The 15,493-nt window shown below is 48.8% G+C and overlaps 1 protein-coding gene across 12 annotated transcripts in view; it reads right to left on the bottom strand.

The window, feature by feature from the left end:
• Positions 1–104: 104 nt before the first annotated feature.
• Positions 105–15,493, bottom strand: part of NPRL3 (NPR3 like, GATOR1 complex subunit) — a 41,548-nt gene continuing 26,159 nt past the window's right edge. For 11 of the 12 annotated variants that reach the window (XM_041401527.1, XM_041401528.1, XM_041401536.1 and 8 more), the window contains 4 exons: positions 14,760–14,889; positions 6,941–7,130; positions 5,613–5,805; positions 105–791 (listed from right to left, as the gene is read on the bottom strand). In XM_041401527.1, coding sequence (XP_041257461.1) covers positions 626–791; positions 5,613–5,805; positions 6,941–7,130; positions 14,760–14,889 — 679 coding nt within the window. In that variant the 3' untranslated portion in view covers positions 105–625. The remainder of the gene's footprint in view (positions 792–5,612; positions 5,806–6,940; positions 7,131–14,759; positions 14,890–15,493) is intronic. The other variant, XM_041401532.1, reaches the window with a different exon arrangement.

Below are 15,493 nucleotides of genomic sequence, written 5' to 3'. Positions count from 1 at the left end.
ATGGAAACCCAGGAACACAGAGGCTGCTTGGTGACAGCCCTGCTCCAACAGACACTTGGGAATAAGGCTGTTGGGGTGAGGAAAGAATGAGCTGTGACAGTGACTGAGTCACTCATTCATGATTTCATGTTTACTTGTGATACTTTGCCTTCCCACCTGTCCTCACTACTGTGAGATCAAACAGAATTCCTGGGTGCCAAGGGTCATTTCCCCTGTGCCCTGGAGCAAGGCCATGCATGCTGTGCCATGGGGACAGGCTCTCATGGCTGAGTGTCCCAGCAGCCATGCTGGAGAGCACAGGAAGCACTCCCAGTGTCCCCCCAAAGTTCTGCCAGCAGCATCACAGCAGAACCCTCTTGTCCCACTCTGAGGATCCCTGTGGAGCAGCAGGGCCAGGGAAGGGCTGTGAGTGTGGCAGGACAGGAATCCAGGCTGAGCAAGGACATGCTGTCCTGCAGCAGCCGCTGGCGCCTCGGGGAGCAGCTGGGACATCGAGGCAGGATGGGGACAGCGTGCTGTGTGTCACATGGCGAGCAGGAACTGAAACCACCTCCTGCAGTTTTAGGCATCCTTTAGACTCCCAGCGTGGAGAGCATGGCAGGCTCCTCCCTCTGTGCCAGCAGAGTCACTTGAGGAGCGACTGGAACACGGAGATGACGGGGTCCTCGTGGCTGGTGACCACCAGCACGCTGCGGAACTTGTCGAACAGCATCAGCAGCTGCGAGCGCCGCATGTTCTCGTTGTACATGATCTCCTCCAAGTGGTGCCGACCTCGGAAGTAGTGCAGCAGCCTGCAGGGAGCAGAGCAGGGGAGCACGTGGGCCAAAAGCAGCTCAAACTCATACTGCACCCCCAAGGTCTCCTGTCCCGTGGGATGCAAATCACAAGGTTGTTTGGGTTATGTCCCTCATTTGCATGAAAAGGGAATTAAATCATGCCTAGCACAGAAATCCCCTGGAAAAGGATGGGACTTGCCCGCTGTGGGGCTTTGCCAAGGTCCTCCTTGGATCAAGAGTTTTCTCGGTCTGGGGCATTTCCCAAGACTGTCAATTTTCAACTTAGTTATAACTCCAGAAAGTGAACAAACACAAGTGCTAATGAGCCTTGAGAAGTCAGGACATGGCAGATTTATTCTGTGCTCTCTTAGCTAAGCCTACAACTGCCCTTTGTCACAGCTCTGCATCAGGGGCCTGAGTACCTGCATTGCCTTTTAGAATTAAGAGCTGTTTTCCCTCACAGCAGCCCAAGGGGCTTTGTAACAGGTCCTGCACTCAGGGTTTGGGCAGCTTGGGTTGTTCTACAAAAGGGAGATGGAAATTTTGGTGTTAGGCACCACAGAGAAGCTGTGGGAGTTACAAATCACCTGAAGCCCAAACTCAAACCATGCTGGCTTCTTAAATTCCCTATTCTCTTTAAACAAAGCAGAGATACCCCTTTGCTGGCCACTGACATGCTACAGCCATCAGAAAACCTTGGCCCTGCACAGTCAGTCACAGCAGGGTCCACGACGAACAGCAGAAATTCCCAGTGGCTGAGGACTCTTCCCCAGAGTTCCCTCTGAGCCATAACACCAAGGCAGCCCCCCACATGAAGCCTGAATTTGCTGCTCAGTCTCTTGTCTCAACACCCTCCCAAATGTCACAGCCGTCCTGTGACTCAAATACTCCCCACCCCTGAGGGCCCAAAGGCCAGAGTCCCTTCCCAGCTCCACAGCCAGCTGTGCCTGCACATGTGTTCCACATCACACTCTGCTCCAGCAGCCTTTGCTCATGTTCCATTACCCATCTGCAGCTTCATGCCAACTGACTGTAAAATGAGTGGAGATGACATGATCTGTTTTCCAATCCGTTCATGCAGCCCCCATGCATGAACAGCCCTCAAAGTATACCCCATATCCACTGGAGCACTCCAGCCTGTTTTGGATGGAGTGGCTCCTGTTTCCCTGCAGGACCAACACTTGCCTGGCTGCCTCCTGCTGCTCAGGCTGGGCACTCCTGTCACCCACCACCCTCACAGGTGACTGGAAAGGAGTCACTGTGCAGAAAGTGTCCCTCCATCACATGCCCCACTGCAGAGTTTTCACCTCTAGCCCAGTGCCACTTGTGTTTATCTGCTTCCCGACTTGCCACATCCCTGCTGTCCCCCACGAGCTGTCTGTGGGCTCAGCAGGATCCTCACTGGCAGCCTGGGGCAGGGCAGCCCCAGCTCGCTGCCAGCTCCTCCTGCTGTTCCCCTGCCAGCTCTCAAGCTGGCACCAGTATGGAGAAGGTCACTGCTGCCTCTCTGCACCTGCAGCACAAGCAAACAGAGACAAGCTCCAGCCTTTCCCATATCTGGGCTGTGCATCTGCCCTTTGCACTGTCTCCCACTGGGTACTGACATGAGGCTCGCTGGCCACCTCCCCTGGGCCAGTGGCCACTGTGTGCACTGAGAAGTGGTCACTCAGGACAGTGTCAGTTCTGGGTGTGTGAAAGCCAGACTGTTCCCGCAGGTGTGAACAGAAATATTTGCATTTTACAACTGATTTCACAGTTCACAAAGTGATTTTGGGGATTCCCTATGCCAGGCTCTTGTGCCCATGTGCTCATACCCTGGCTCAGCTCTCTCCCATGCAAATGGTATGACCTGGCTTTCCACAGCAGCACAGACTGAGCAGTTTGCCAATAAATAAATCCATCTTCTATTCAGAAAGAGTCTGGATTTGTAACTGGTCAAGACTAAATACTTTCCACTCCAATAAAAGCTAGAGAGGATATTAAAGAATATCACAAAAATGCCAGCTGGAAGACACCCCCAAAGTCTAGCCCAGCATCCTGCTCCAGGAGGACTATTGCTAATGCTGTGGAGCTTTTCCAAACCCTTCCAAGATGGAGATCCCTCCACATGCTTGGGCAGTCAGTCCTGGGCTGCACCACACTCCCAGGGAGGAGGTTTTCCCAAAAGTCCAGCTGGAATCTACAAGGCTGTGCTTGGGGCTCACAGCTCCAGAGAAGGTGGGCACTGCCTTCACCTTTTTGGGCAATGAACCTTTGTGGGACACAGTCAGCACAAGATGGCACTTCTTGGGGCACTAGCACTGTGTCTGAGTCCCTCTGAAGGTGCACAGGTGTATCTGCTTGCACATCCAGATGCAGTGATGGAAGATTATTGCCTTCCATTGCTCATCATTGTTTTCCCCTCCTCAAGTTGCAAGAGCTGCCCCTCTAACAGCACTGGAGTGTTCCTGCACACTAAAAAGAAAAGAATTCTCTCAGAGTAGCAATTAGAATTAGCTCTCAGAGTAGCTAACAGAATTAGCTGGTTTCTGCCCAAGGACATGTCCCTGCCACAGCACTGCTTGAAACAGAGCAGAAGTGTCCACAGCTCAGTGCTGCCAATGAGCATTCCTCAGTGCAGGGAAGGATCTCACCTCCCAATCTCAGAGCAAGACAAATAAGCCCTGAAAGCAACTCTACACCCATGGCTTGGGAGAGAAGCCCCCAGCTTCTTCAGGCTTCAAAAACACTGCTTAATGTGCAGAGAGGAAGGCTTAGTGTATATTACTGAGGATCAAGCTCAAAAAGAACTTGTCTTCTTCTTAAGCTTCCTCCTGGATGCACATGCCAACCCTCCTATAATTGCACCTTAGAAAAGAACTTGGATTTAAATTCCCATTCAGTGTTAGGAGGGTTAATACACCCAATGCTGGAGCCAAGCTTTAGTAATTCCTTACTTCCCCTTAAGGTTTCTGCCTTCAAACACGGGCTGTGCACTGCCCTGGACAGGCACCAGCACTCTGGGCTGTCTGTGTAACAAGGGACAGGCACTCAGAGGCACCAGCACAGGAAAATGTGCCAGGCTGAGCTTCATTGCAGTGCTGGAAATAGCCCATCCCTCTGTGTGCACACACAGCATCCTGGGAAGGGCAAATACCACAGGATATTTGGGGCACCAGTTGTGCATTTACAGCACTTTGCTCTGGAGGCAGCTGTGAGAGCAGAGCTGTTGGCCAGGGCTGGAGCAGTCCCTGTGTGAGGGTAATGAGGGAGATCAGCTCCTTCACTCATCTCTGATGGTTACAGCACAAAAAGAGAGAAAATACACCTACAAGTTGTGGTGTGTAAAACCAGCAGTAACCAAGAGGGTCTGGCATGAACATTCCTACATGTGCACTGCAGCATCTGCCCACAGGACCCATCTGTTTATTTATTGTTTAATCTGTTTGTTCCTCACTGTTGCCTCAGAGCACTCTGCACTTGTCAATTCAATCTGCAGTAGACTGGAAATTCTAACCTGGTAAGGCCTGGGGATCTGCAGAAGAACCTGGGGCAGGAGCAAAAGCACAGTAAACATCACTCAGCTGGTTTCACAAAGAAATCAGAGTCATTTCTCGCATCTGCAATTCCAAAGTTCCAAATGGCTCTTTTACCCAGCTGAGGGTATGAGAGGGGAGCAATCACAACATCCTTTCCTCTCACTAGGAGAACTAAGAATCTGCATTGACACTGAACTGGTCCAAGGAGTCCCCCACAAATTCTGTCTTAAGATATTATGATTTTGTTGTTACTTTCCTTCCTCAGTGGTTTTGTAATGACTTAGCTGGTAATAAAGAGAGAAACACTTCAGAGTTCTCAAGTGGCCAGTGTTGCCTCCCAGTCAGAGCATATTCTCTGAAGAGTTGCAGAAGATGAAGGAGACAAATAATTCAGAGAGCAGTAACTACCCACAAGTTCTGAGAGCTCTGTCCAAGTCCCTCAGCTGTACTCTGCCACAGACAAGAAAAGCATCTTCCTGCTATTACAATTTCCCTGGGCTACCTGCCTGTATCCATCCTAGGGCAAGAACCAGGTTTTCAGGGTCTCACCAACTGAATCCAAAATATGGAACAGCTGCAGTCCTTGCCTCAGGTGGTTTTCTGCTCCACAAGAATGAAAATCAGTGGAAGTTGCATTCCAGTGATGCCACTGAGTTTTGAAATCCTTTGGAAGAAAAAGTATTTCCCCCACCTCCCTGCTTCCCAGATGGGTGCTTAGGAAGTCATTCTGCTTTTACCACGTGCAGAACCACACAGTGCCTGGTTTTGTTGAGTGCAAATGTGTAACAACAAAATGTGTGCTACTGATCACACATCCTAATGCCTTTAGTTTAACTAAGCTAAGCAGTGAGCTCTCATCACTGCTAAACACACCTTGGGACACTGTAAAAGTATTCAGGCCAGCTCTGTGTCTCATGTGTCCATGGAGTTTACAAACCATAAAATTAAGGAGAGCTGGCCTGGATATACCAATGGATACAAAATGGCAGCACCAGCATCACTGTGTCTCTGCCTTGCCTGCTTAGATGGGTGTTTTAGGCTGTGCAGTTTTGTGTCTGCCATGCATGGACAAGGAAAACTGGCAGGACAGTGAAGCCCACCCATACTCCCTGATGCTCCTTCACACACCCAGGACTCTTTGTTACCAAGTGTTCTTGTGCCACAAATATCAGTTTGTATTACAGATGAAATACAGGAGCAAACCCGAAAGAATTTCTCCTCCAAATCCCCAGGCTAACAGGATTTGCTCAGACTCCACAGCAATCCTGCCATAAAGCAGGGAGGATAAGGAACAATGATTGCATCCTGCCCTGCTCACCTTGCAAACATGCGGAGATCCTCTGGATTCTGGGCAGCTGGGACGTTCAGGATGGCTTCCCGCTCGTGTTCCAGCAGGCTTGCCAGGAGATTCTCTGTCATCCTCTTATTTAGGGGTGAGTCCCCACCAGGTATCAGCTCAGCACTGGAATTATCCATGCTAGGGCTTGTCAGAGTCATGTCATCACTACTGGCTATCAGGACAAGAGAGACACATACATATACACTAAATGTTTGTATTCCTCAGCATAAGGATGCAAAGTTTATCAATTCAGGCTGGTTTTGTGCAGCCTTTCCAACTAATCCATCTTCTCTGGAGAGCAGAGAAAGTGGCTCTCCAAGTGCTCCAGGAATCTGCAATTAGTCATATGACAACACAGCGATTTTCTCAATGGGAAATTCAAATGTTTCAACAGAGTCATCAATTTGTGTGGAAAACTGTACTTCTGGAGACCATAAACAGTCCATAAAAAACATCTGAAAAGAGAATTCCCAGACAGCTGTGCTGGAATACCATGAAGTGGTAACATGAAAAGCCTAACAGCACAGAAGGTGGGAGCAGGCAGAGAGGCCAAGAAGCAATATCCTCTTGTGAGGGAGCCAGAAAAAGCAGATCACAGACTCATCTGACTCACGTTCCAAGATTTCTGCCCTAATTCATGACTCCTGCAAAGCTCAAAGTTGTACAGAGGCTCTCTCCCCATATCCAAGCCCAGCAGTGTTCTGAGAAGACTGCTCAGAACAGCCCAAGCAGGAAAATTTGGTGATTTCAGCATTATATCTGACTCATCCTCTTGAAAGAATGCTTTCCTGGAATCACTCTAAAGAATGGCACTGGGGAGATTAAAGAAATCAAGGACACAAACAGAAATCAATCATGTGTGAGAACAAAGCCAGCTCTGTGTCTCCTCAGGTGGCTCTAATGGCTCTACAGCCCACAGAAACCAATGCTGCTTGAATAAATTCTCTCATATTCTTTCTGTCCTGAAAACCAGAATCTGCCAGAGGAACACAGGGGATACTTCTGAGTGCAGCAAGGGAGGACAAAGCTACTTTTAAAAACCAAGAAGTACCTCTCATAAAAATCTTTTACACGACCATATAAGAATTTGGCAAATTACAAAGCATTACTTCTTTCTAAAAAGAAGTCTAATAGCCCCTAGGACTTTCACCAGTGCCCAGCTCTAAATTTAGGAAAGGCTGGACCTCATTAGCAAGTGCTGCAGCAAGAGGAGATGTCTCACTACCAAGGCCTGAAGGCCCTTGGCAGCACTAAGGCAGCTCTAGAAGCAGGTGGAGTTTGAACAGCAGAGAAAAGTGTGCTCATACTTGGAGAGCCAAAGCTGAGAGCGTTGGGGGTGCTCAAACTTCGTCCCCCAACCCTGGCAGTGAAGGGCATGTCCTCATCCTGGGCTCGGAACTCCTCCTCGTTCGGGGGCACCATCAGGCACACGTAGGTGTGGAGCTGGATCAGGAGCCGGTGCTGGAGCATCCAGATCACCATCTGGATGAGCTGGGTCTGCAGGGGGAGACACGAGGGGTTAAACATCTGGGAAATGAGATACAGCAGGAAAACAACACACAAAGGGTACACTTGGTGAGTAATGAGTCACATGGAAATGCTTCTAGCCCCACACAAGAGTTTTTCTCTCTTTTCCCTCACAAAAGGGTGACCAGACACAAACCTTCTTCACACCCAGAGCCTCTGTGGGTGCTTAGGCTGCAGTGGAGCCTTTCATGTTCCACATCTTTATGCAACACTGACCAGCACAGCCTGAAGGAACCTGCCCTGCCCTGCCTCATCTCCAGACCATTTTGCTGGTTCTACACAAGGGCCGCTAAAATAAATCACCAAAGGGTTAATCCCACATGGTCAGACTGAAGTGCAGGCTCCTCTAGAAAGCCAGAGAGAGGGCAAGGTGATGGGGCAGAGCTGAAGCAACCAGGGGATGTGGCCAGGAGCCCTTTGCTGTCAGGTGGGAAACTGCTGATTAGCCATGGGAGAGCCTCTGGAGATCAGAGCCTGACAGGACTGGGCAATGCAGAAACAGAAGCAGCAGCAGCAGCACAAGGCCTGGCAGGGGACAGCAGCCTGAGCTGCCAAGGAGTCCCCTCTCCATGCAGAGTCACCATCCCTCATCTCACCTCCCTCTGCTACGTAGGGCCAAGCTAATAAAGGCACCTGGGTTTTCAGGCAGGAAAGAGACTCAAAAGCAATGAGATGTATTAAACATTGCCCAACACCTGCTGGACACCTGCACCAAGGGCAGAGCAAGTGGCAAGTGTTTGTAGGGTCTGCTTTCAGAAATCTGGGAGAAGCCTTCAAAATGCACCATTGTGTCTTGATTTCTGCATAAACAGCCTTTTTGTATCACTGCAGGCAACTCTGGTTGCAAAGGGCTCAGAACACAATCACTGACAAGGCTGCTTGGGGATTTCATAGCAACCACCACTGTTTTGGTGAGACAAACACATGCAGCATGAGCTCAGGCTCAGAAGGAAGCTCACTCTGCTGCATTAATCATCAGGGTAACCCGCCAAATCGCAATAAAAGCCCCAAACCCAAGTTCATCAGCCCACATAATTTTCCTTTTTCCATAAATCTGGTAATTCTCAGCTCCTCCTCTGCTATCAAATCACAAAAGAAACCTCTCTGTTTGCAGACAGACCCACACCCTGTCTTTTCAGCAATTACCACTTCTGGGGGCTCAGTGGATTTTAATCTTAAAACTTTTTATCTGGGATCACCTTCAAACATCTATTTTTTGGAAAAGCCATAATTCATTTTACATGTTTAACAGAAAACGTACAGAAGAGGAAGATTGGCAAAAGACACTAAAGACATAATGCTTTGCTAACATCTGAAGCCAGCCTGGAAGAGTGAGGTTCACTCCAGCAATTATGTTGCTGAAATCCTTCCTTCCAGATGCAGGCCTGGATGGAAAGATGGCTCATTTATTTTACTTAAATTTCCAACCTGTTGGCACGCAGCGACGTCTGATTAGCAAATGAAAGAGGTCTGCACGTTTCAGAGCACAAAACAAGCCTGGAAAAATCCAAGGAGACAGGAAGACAGGCTCTACCAGACCTACAGAAGCAGTGGGTAGGGCCTGACCCAGACCAGCCTCCCCTGGGCACTCTGGTGGTTCCATGAATTATAAAAATAGCCAATTTCTTTTGTTGCAGTTCCATGGAGAGTTTCATCCTGCATGTGCACCATCACCTCTACCTCCACACCCTCGTGGAAATACCTAGAAAGCCACCCTGAGCCAGCAGCTGTGGCCCAGTGGAACAAGAAGCCAGGCAGCAGTGGTGTTACAGCTTTACAGCCAGAACCTTGTGCAAACAACCCCTACCAAACACTTCTGTGCCATCTCTGGGTGGGAGAGCAGGAGATCTGGGACTACTCTGAGAACTAGAGGAAACTCTTCTTCCATCCTGAAGTAAACTTGAACAATCATCCCTAGACCAGAGACTGATGATCCCTGACATTTTTCTGTACAATCCAAACTCCAGCAGGAATTTGTTACCTCTTAAATCCCAGTCCTAGAAAAAGCCCAAGTGCTGCAGCGTCCTGCACTGGCCCCTGCCCATGTGATGAGCTTTCTGCCACCACTGCAAGTGCCTCACACCTTCCCACTTCCTCTAAATGGGTTTAAACCCATTTCTTACCAAAGGCAGAAGTGTTTTCACAGATCAGCTCTAGCAGAGGCTTTGCTAACACATTCTGCTGCCTGTGCTTCTGCACACCAGCACTGCATTTCCATCCATTCTCCCTCTGCTCCTCCCAAGCTGCCATGGAGCTCACCCAGGGCTGCAGGAGCAGAGGTTTCCCTGCACCATCTGTGCTGTGCTGGCTGGAAATGCTGCTCTTGCCCAGAGGTGCAGGGTTCTCCCTGTGCCTGTTCTCAAGGCACTTCATTAGAGCTGGGCTCCTTGCTGAAGCCACATGGGCTGGGAGCAGCTTTCCAGGCAGGGACATACTTCATCCCAGACTGCTTGCCTCAGTCATGCTCTGGCACAGCAGGAATCCAGAGCCAGCCTTTTTTGGCTGAAACACCAGGTCTGTGATGGAAATATAAAGTGAAACATTTTCTGTTGCTTAATTTAACTACCAATTCAATCTAAATTTTACCCATGTTCCTTTCATGCTTCCTGTCTGCCCGTGCTGCCTCTTTCCAGCCTGCTCAGAGGGGGTCCTGTCTGCTACAGCAGCCACATCTGGCTTGTTCCTGCTGGCACAGAGCAGCCCAGGGCCATTCCCAGAGCAGTGCCAGACTGTTGTCATGCAAGGCACTGGTACAATGCCCTGCTCTGTGCTCAGTGGCACAAGCAGAGACGCTGCACTGGCTTCCAAAAACACAGCATTGCACATCAGCCCAGCTGGGCACTTCAGGATGGTCAGAGGAAAGCTCAGCCCCGAGTCCTGGAGGGACAAGATCCAGCATTCCTTATTTTCTGGGGCCATTTGTAAAACTCTTGAGAAATGTGTTAAATTTCCTGCAAGGATTTTTTAAGGTTGTTTTCTTTTCCAGGCCTAAAAAGTTAAGGATAACTGGGAGCAGCAACAGGTGCAGGAAAGGGAAGGAAAACAGCAGCCTAGATGCACTCAACCCCAATTTGTTTCTCACCATGTGAGGAGACAGTGAAAATAGAGCTTGTTTTGCCTACTGAAGCACACAAGCCCCCCTTCTCCAGCCTGGATTATCCAGTTATGTCATACAAATCCTCTTCAAGGTCTGACTGGAGAACTGAGGGCTGCCTTGGCTCAGGATGATGAAACCTTCAAAGCCACTGGGGTGCAGGGATGTTTGCCAAAATGTATTACCTTCCTTTAGCATTCAAACCATGCTGTTTCGTGGAAAACACATAAGCTATGAAAACTTCTCCCTGTTTTACAGGAAACAGACTCTGCAAACTCCTCCTGATGTAGGATGAAACATTTACTGTCTAATATTGCCATTTTATCATTAGTTAACAGCTGTGAATTCTCAGCTTAACCATTCCCTCCATTCATGCCTAGCATGACATGTTCTTTTAACTTACTGTGCTAAAGCCCTGATTTTATACCCAGTCCAACTGAATATAAATGCATCTTAATCCCACTTCCCTTATTCTGCCAACAAAAGCTCCCTAATGCCTTGCAGCAGAGCAGCCCCACGTGCAGCGTGGTTCCCTGAAGACACAGCTGCCCATTCAGGGTGTGCAGGCAGCTCAGCTCCCCTCCCATTCCATCCCCTGACACATTTTCCTGCCTCATTTTCCATCAGCCCTGCACAAAGCTCGACATGTTTTCAGCAGGCACAAGGAAGAGGCCTCATCTCCCTGTGCCTGGCTCCCAGCAGGATGGCCCAGACTGACTGAAACAAAAGTGAAAAGTTAAACAGATTTTGTTCAGCAGCAGCTGTCTTTGCTTTCCCATCTGTTGGGTTTTTTTTTTTTTTTCTGCAGTTATCCACATCCCATCAAGGGAGAATTAAAGAACCACAATAATAATGACACCGTGCATTATGATAAAGGGGATGCAGGAAGGAAATGGGGTGCCTAATTCACCTAGGAACAGTCCTTACAGGTGAGAAGATCCCTCCTGCTAGTCCATGTTTGTTCAAGGCAGGGCAGAGAGGTGTTACAGCTTCTGAAGCAGATAAATTGGCTGAGGTTACTGTGCAGAGGGGAGGAAGCCACAATCATCATCCCTAACTCTTGGTTTGCAAAGCACCTTCATGCAGAGTAGCTGGGTGAGGAAATTTGATGCTGGACAAAGAAATCCTTATCCTGAACAGCAGGCCAAAGCCTCCCCCTGCACCAGCAGCAGTGCCTGCTACAGATCCTGCCAGTTAGCATGTGCTGACCTGAAGGCTTTGGGTCACCCGGTGCTCCTGTGCTTTCCCAGGAGGTTTGGAAGGGGTGCACACCCTGCTGAGCAGCCCCAGAGCTCCAGCCCAGCGTGCCCTGCACTCACAGCAAGGCTGTGCCACTCAGAGGAGGAGAGCACAGGGGCACGAGCCAACAGCCACAGGCAGCAGAGCAAGGACAGCTGCTTTGGGCTCGGGGTAGAGCAGATGCAAACTGCTTCTCTTCCAGCAAAAACACCAAAAGGCAAGGTGAGTTCCCTTTGGTGTGTGCTCACAGGATCTCCCCACACCGTGGCTGCACCCTGGTGAGATCCAGGACAAACCCAGGCACTGCAGCAAGTCCTGGTGAGGTGAGAAGTCACAATGGAGTTAAGGGACAACTCACTGTGAGATGGGGAGAACAGCTTCTGCTTCCCTCACCCCTGAGCTGCACAAGCTCTGCAGAAATCACCTCCCTCCCTCTGTGCCAGCCCTGGAGCTCACTGGATCTCCCTGAGTGAATTCCACCTGCTAACCTGGCAGAACACTTCTGCAGCTGAAACAGGTTAAATGAACAGTCAGGCTGGACAGGAGCCAGAGCTCCAGGAAAGGGAAAAGGGAAGGGAGGAAGGCTCGTGTGTGCACACACCTGGGAGGGGCAAGGAAAAGCAGGGCCCCAGCTCAACAGCACTGAGATCTCTTGAGAGCAGCTGAGCTGGGGCCATGGGCTCATCCTCACCCTGCTGCTGTCCCAGGGAACCCAAGGGAAACACAGAGAAAGGGAAGCAGCAGGGAGCACTGCAAGGATACCAAAATCTTCTCAACTAACAGATACACACTGACCAGGCTTCCACTGCAATACAGTGCTCCTCACCTCAGGCAGGAAAAGAGCTCAAGATGACACAATGAAGACTTTCAGCCTGTGGCACAGGGCACAGCTGAGAGCACTGGCAGGCCTGGCACACACCACTCACCTGACACCTCCCAGCTACTTGACAGGCAGACAGCAAAAGCAGAACTCAGCCATGCACTCCCAAGGCAGTCCTGTCCTTGATCAGGTTGTTCATATCTCCTACCAGCCACAAAATACCACAGCACACCAAGTAGAAAAATGAGTGTCACTTTTTTTTTCATCTACCCAAAGGGATAGAGGAATTCCACTCATGTAATGGTAATTGAACAAAAATAACGTTGTCCCCTTTCAAATCAAGCAATATTTTTGTATAAAAACAGGAAGGGCTCTGAGATCTCTCCTATTTCCTATGGTGGGCTTTATTAATGCCTTCTGTATTTTTTACCCATCCAGAAGCACGTGCCAAAAGCAGGGAGCCAATCCCAAGCTTAAGAGAAGAATCAAATGGGATGGATGCCATGGATGCCATGAGGCCACAACAGTTTTGCAGAAGATACACCCCTCCCACAGTACTGACCCTCAGCACAGTGACCTTCAGGAGCACAAACAGTGCCCTCAGCCTGATGAAAAGCACAAGATAACAGAAAACCACTGGAAATCTTTAAAGCTAAAAAAACTCACATCCCCTCCTGTGCACACAAAGAACAAAACTACAGAGAGAAGTCCCACCTTTGCTACTTTTTTTTTTTTAAAGGCAAAGTGAATACATTTTGACAATATTTACAGTTCAGAGTACAACATCTTTTATCACAGCACAGTGGAACAAAAGCCCACCCACATTTCATTAGATTAATTGCTCTATTGATTAGATCTTTTGTAATTACAAAGCCTGACCACTTCAGGGCAGGGATTGGAGTCACATCTCTTAAAAGACTGAAAAAAAATAATACAAGAAGTCCAATGTAGGTAAATCAAAGTAGAAGAAAATGTACTGATACAAAAATACATAAAAACTCGCTCTAATCTAAACTTCCCTAAGAACTGCCACACTTTGCTTTACCAAAAAAGCCACAGCTTTTCCCAGCATCATCCTCCATCCTTCCCATAAGGCTGAAAGGAGGAAGAAAGCAAGCTGTGCTGGTGATCCTTAGGACCCCACCACAGAGAGGGGAGCAGCAGGGGGAAGGTACACACTAAAAAACACTTGAGCACTCCATCAGCTCTGGTGAGCATTTATTGCACCCTTGTTTCAAGGCATAACTGCAGCAGTAAGTGACAGACACTTATTCATGTATTTTAAACAAAAGTAGGACATCTGAGAACAACCAGAACTATTGAAGGAGAATTATTAAGGCAAGTAATTAATTTTAAAAGGATTACTGAGAATGTCTCCTGAAGCTACTGCAGCTATAATGAAATTAATGCTATGACTTCAGCTTCAATTTTCAGGATACTTATTTGTCTGTAACTGGAGTGGAATCCTGCTCTTCCCCTGCCTCCCAAGGTTGCAGCTGACCAGTACATGCTCCTGGAATTAGACCTACATCATTACTTATTTTTATCTCCGATCATCATCTCTGTGAACCTATAATTACAGCCAATTCTTCCCTCACAGCTGTGCTGGAGTGCACAGGTGATGGTAATCTTCTCTGTATCTGAGCAGGGGCTGAAGCCATGGAGCCACCAAGGCACTCAAGTCTGAAGGCCAGAAACAAACACCATGAGAAGCCGGCCAAAGAACTCTGTCTGTGCTTCCTTTGCCACACTGAGCACAGCCAGAGGTCCAGGCTCCTCCATCTGGGAACAGAGCAGACTCAGCCAGGAGACCTCACGTTATTGAGCTCCTTCCTGTGTTCCACCAGTTCCCAGAAATGCCACAAGCCATGATCGATGCACAAGCGAAACAGCTCACAAATCCCAAATCCATATTTTATTAACACAGTTCTTTACTCTCAGAAGCTAATGCAGTGACACATGGACTTCTGCTGACCCCATGCTGAGCCTGCTTCCTCCAAAAGCCTTTTAACAATTCCAGTTTTACAGCAAAACCAAGTGAACAGACAGATTGCTTTTAAAAACAGATTGTGAGCTTGGAGCAGATGGAATAGAATAAAATCAAATGTGATTGTGAGGAATCCACAAACTTGATTCAGCCCTACCAATTGGTAACAGCTCAGAACAGACCAAATGGAGTTTCAGTTTTGCCTACTACATCACACCATGAAAAGAAACATTCTAATACTTCTTTTAGGACTGTGCTTTTCCAGCACAGAGCATCCTCTCACCTTGAACATCCCCACAGCTTTTTGGCACAAGGACACGAAACAACAAATCATAAGGCTGCAAACACAGTAACTGGGAACTTGTAAATGTGCAACAGCAGTGCCTGGGCGAGTGCTCCAGGAGCAGCACCATCCCTTGTGAGCAGCAGAACAAGGAGCTCTGGGCAGGGCCAGCTCACCTCCTGCACGGGCGGCGCCAGCGGGTTCTTGAACTCGGAGAGGGACACGGGGAGGGAGAACTTGGCCAGCATGGAGGGCAGGTTGTGACCCCGGAACTGACAGGAGAAGGCATCTGCCAGGGGAGAGTACCTGCAGCAGAGAGGCAAAGGCACAGATCAGCTCTGCAGTGCTGCTCAGGGTAACTGGGATCCAGTTAAGCACTGCAGAAGGGCCAATTCCCAAATGTAATATTCCCTGTGATCTAGAAAACCCCTAAGCATAGCTGATGGCATGTTGTGTCCTGCAGAAGCCAGCCAGGAGCTCCTGCACTTCCACCTCAGCCTTACATTCAGCTCCAGCACTTCATTCAAGGCTGGAGGGGATCCAGAGGAGAACAGTGAAAGTGATAAAAAGTCCAGACCTGTGCAGCCTCTGGTGAAAGGGACAGAGCTTGGGCAGGGCTGGGCAGGATACACACATGACTGCTGAATGTGCCAACTGCAGCTGCAGATGTGGCTGTGCCCCCTCCCCATGCTGACAGGTCAAGAAATATGACTGAACAAAGTAAAAGATAGTCAAGTTAAATATCAGGAAAACTGTCTGTCTTAGCATTTCCATCTCCAAAGGTTTTTAGGAACAGCACTGCCATATTTGACACAGGCACAGTTGCTGCTGAATGACCTCAAGGTCCCTTCCAGCACTATTTTTATACTTCCATCATCAAAGTTTTGATTTAAAACGATTTTCCTATAAC

This window comes from Onychostruthus taczanowskii, unplaced genomic scaffold (genome assembly GCF_017590055.1).
Source record: "Onychostruthus taczanowskii isolate IOZ18803 unplaced genomic scaffold, ASM1759005v1 scaffold19, whole genome shotgun sequence".
NCBI classification, from domain to species: domain Eukaryota; kingdom Metazoa; phylum Chordata; class Aves; order Passeriformes; family Passeridae; genus Onychostruthus; species Onychostruthus taczanowskii.
Note: the sequence above shows the minus strand (reverse complement) of the source record. Positions and strands in the feature narration are given on the sequence as shown.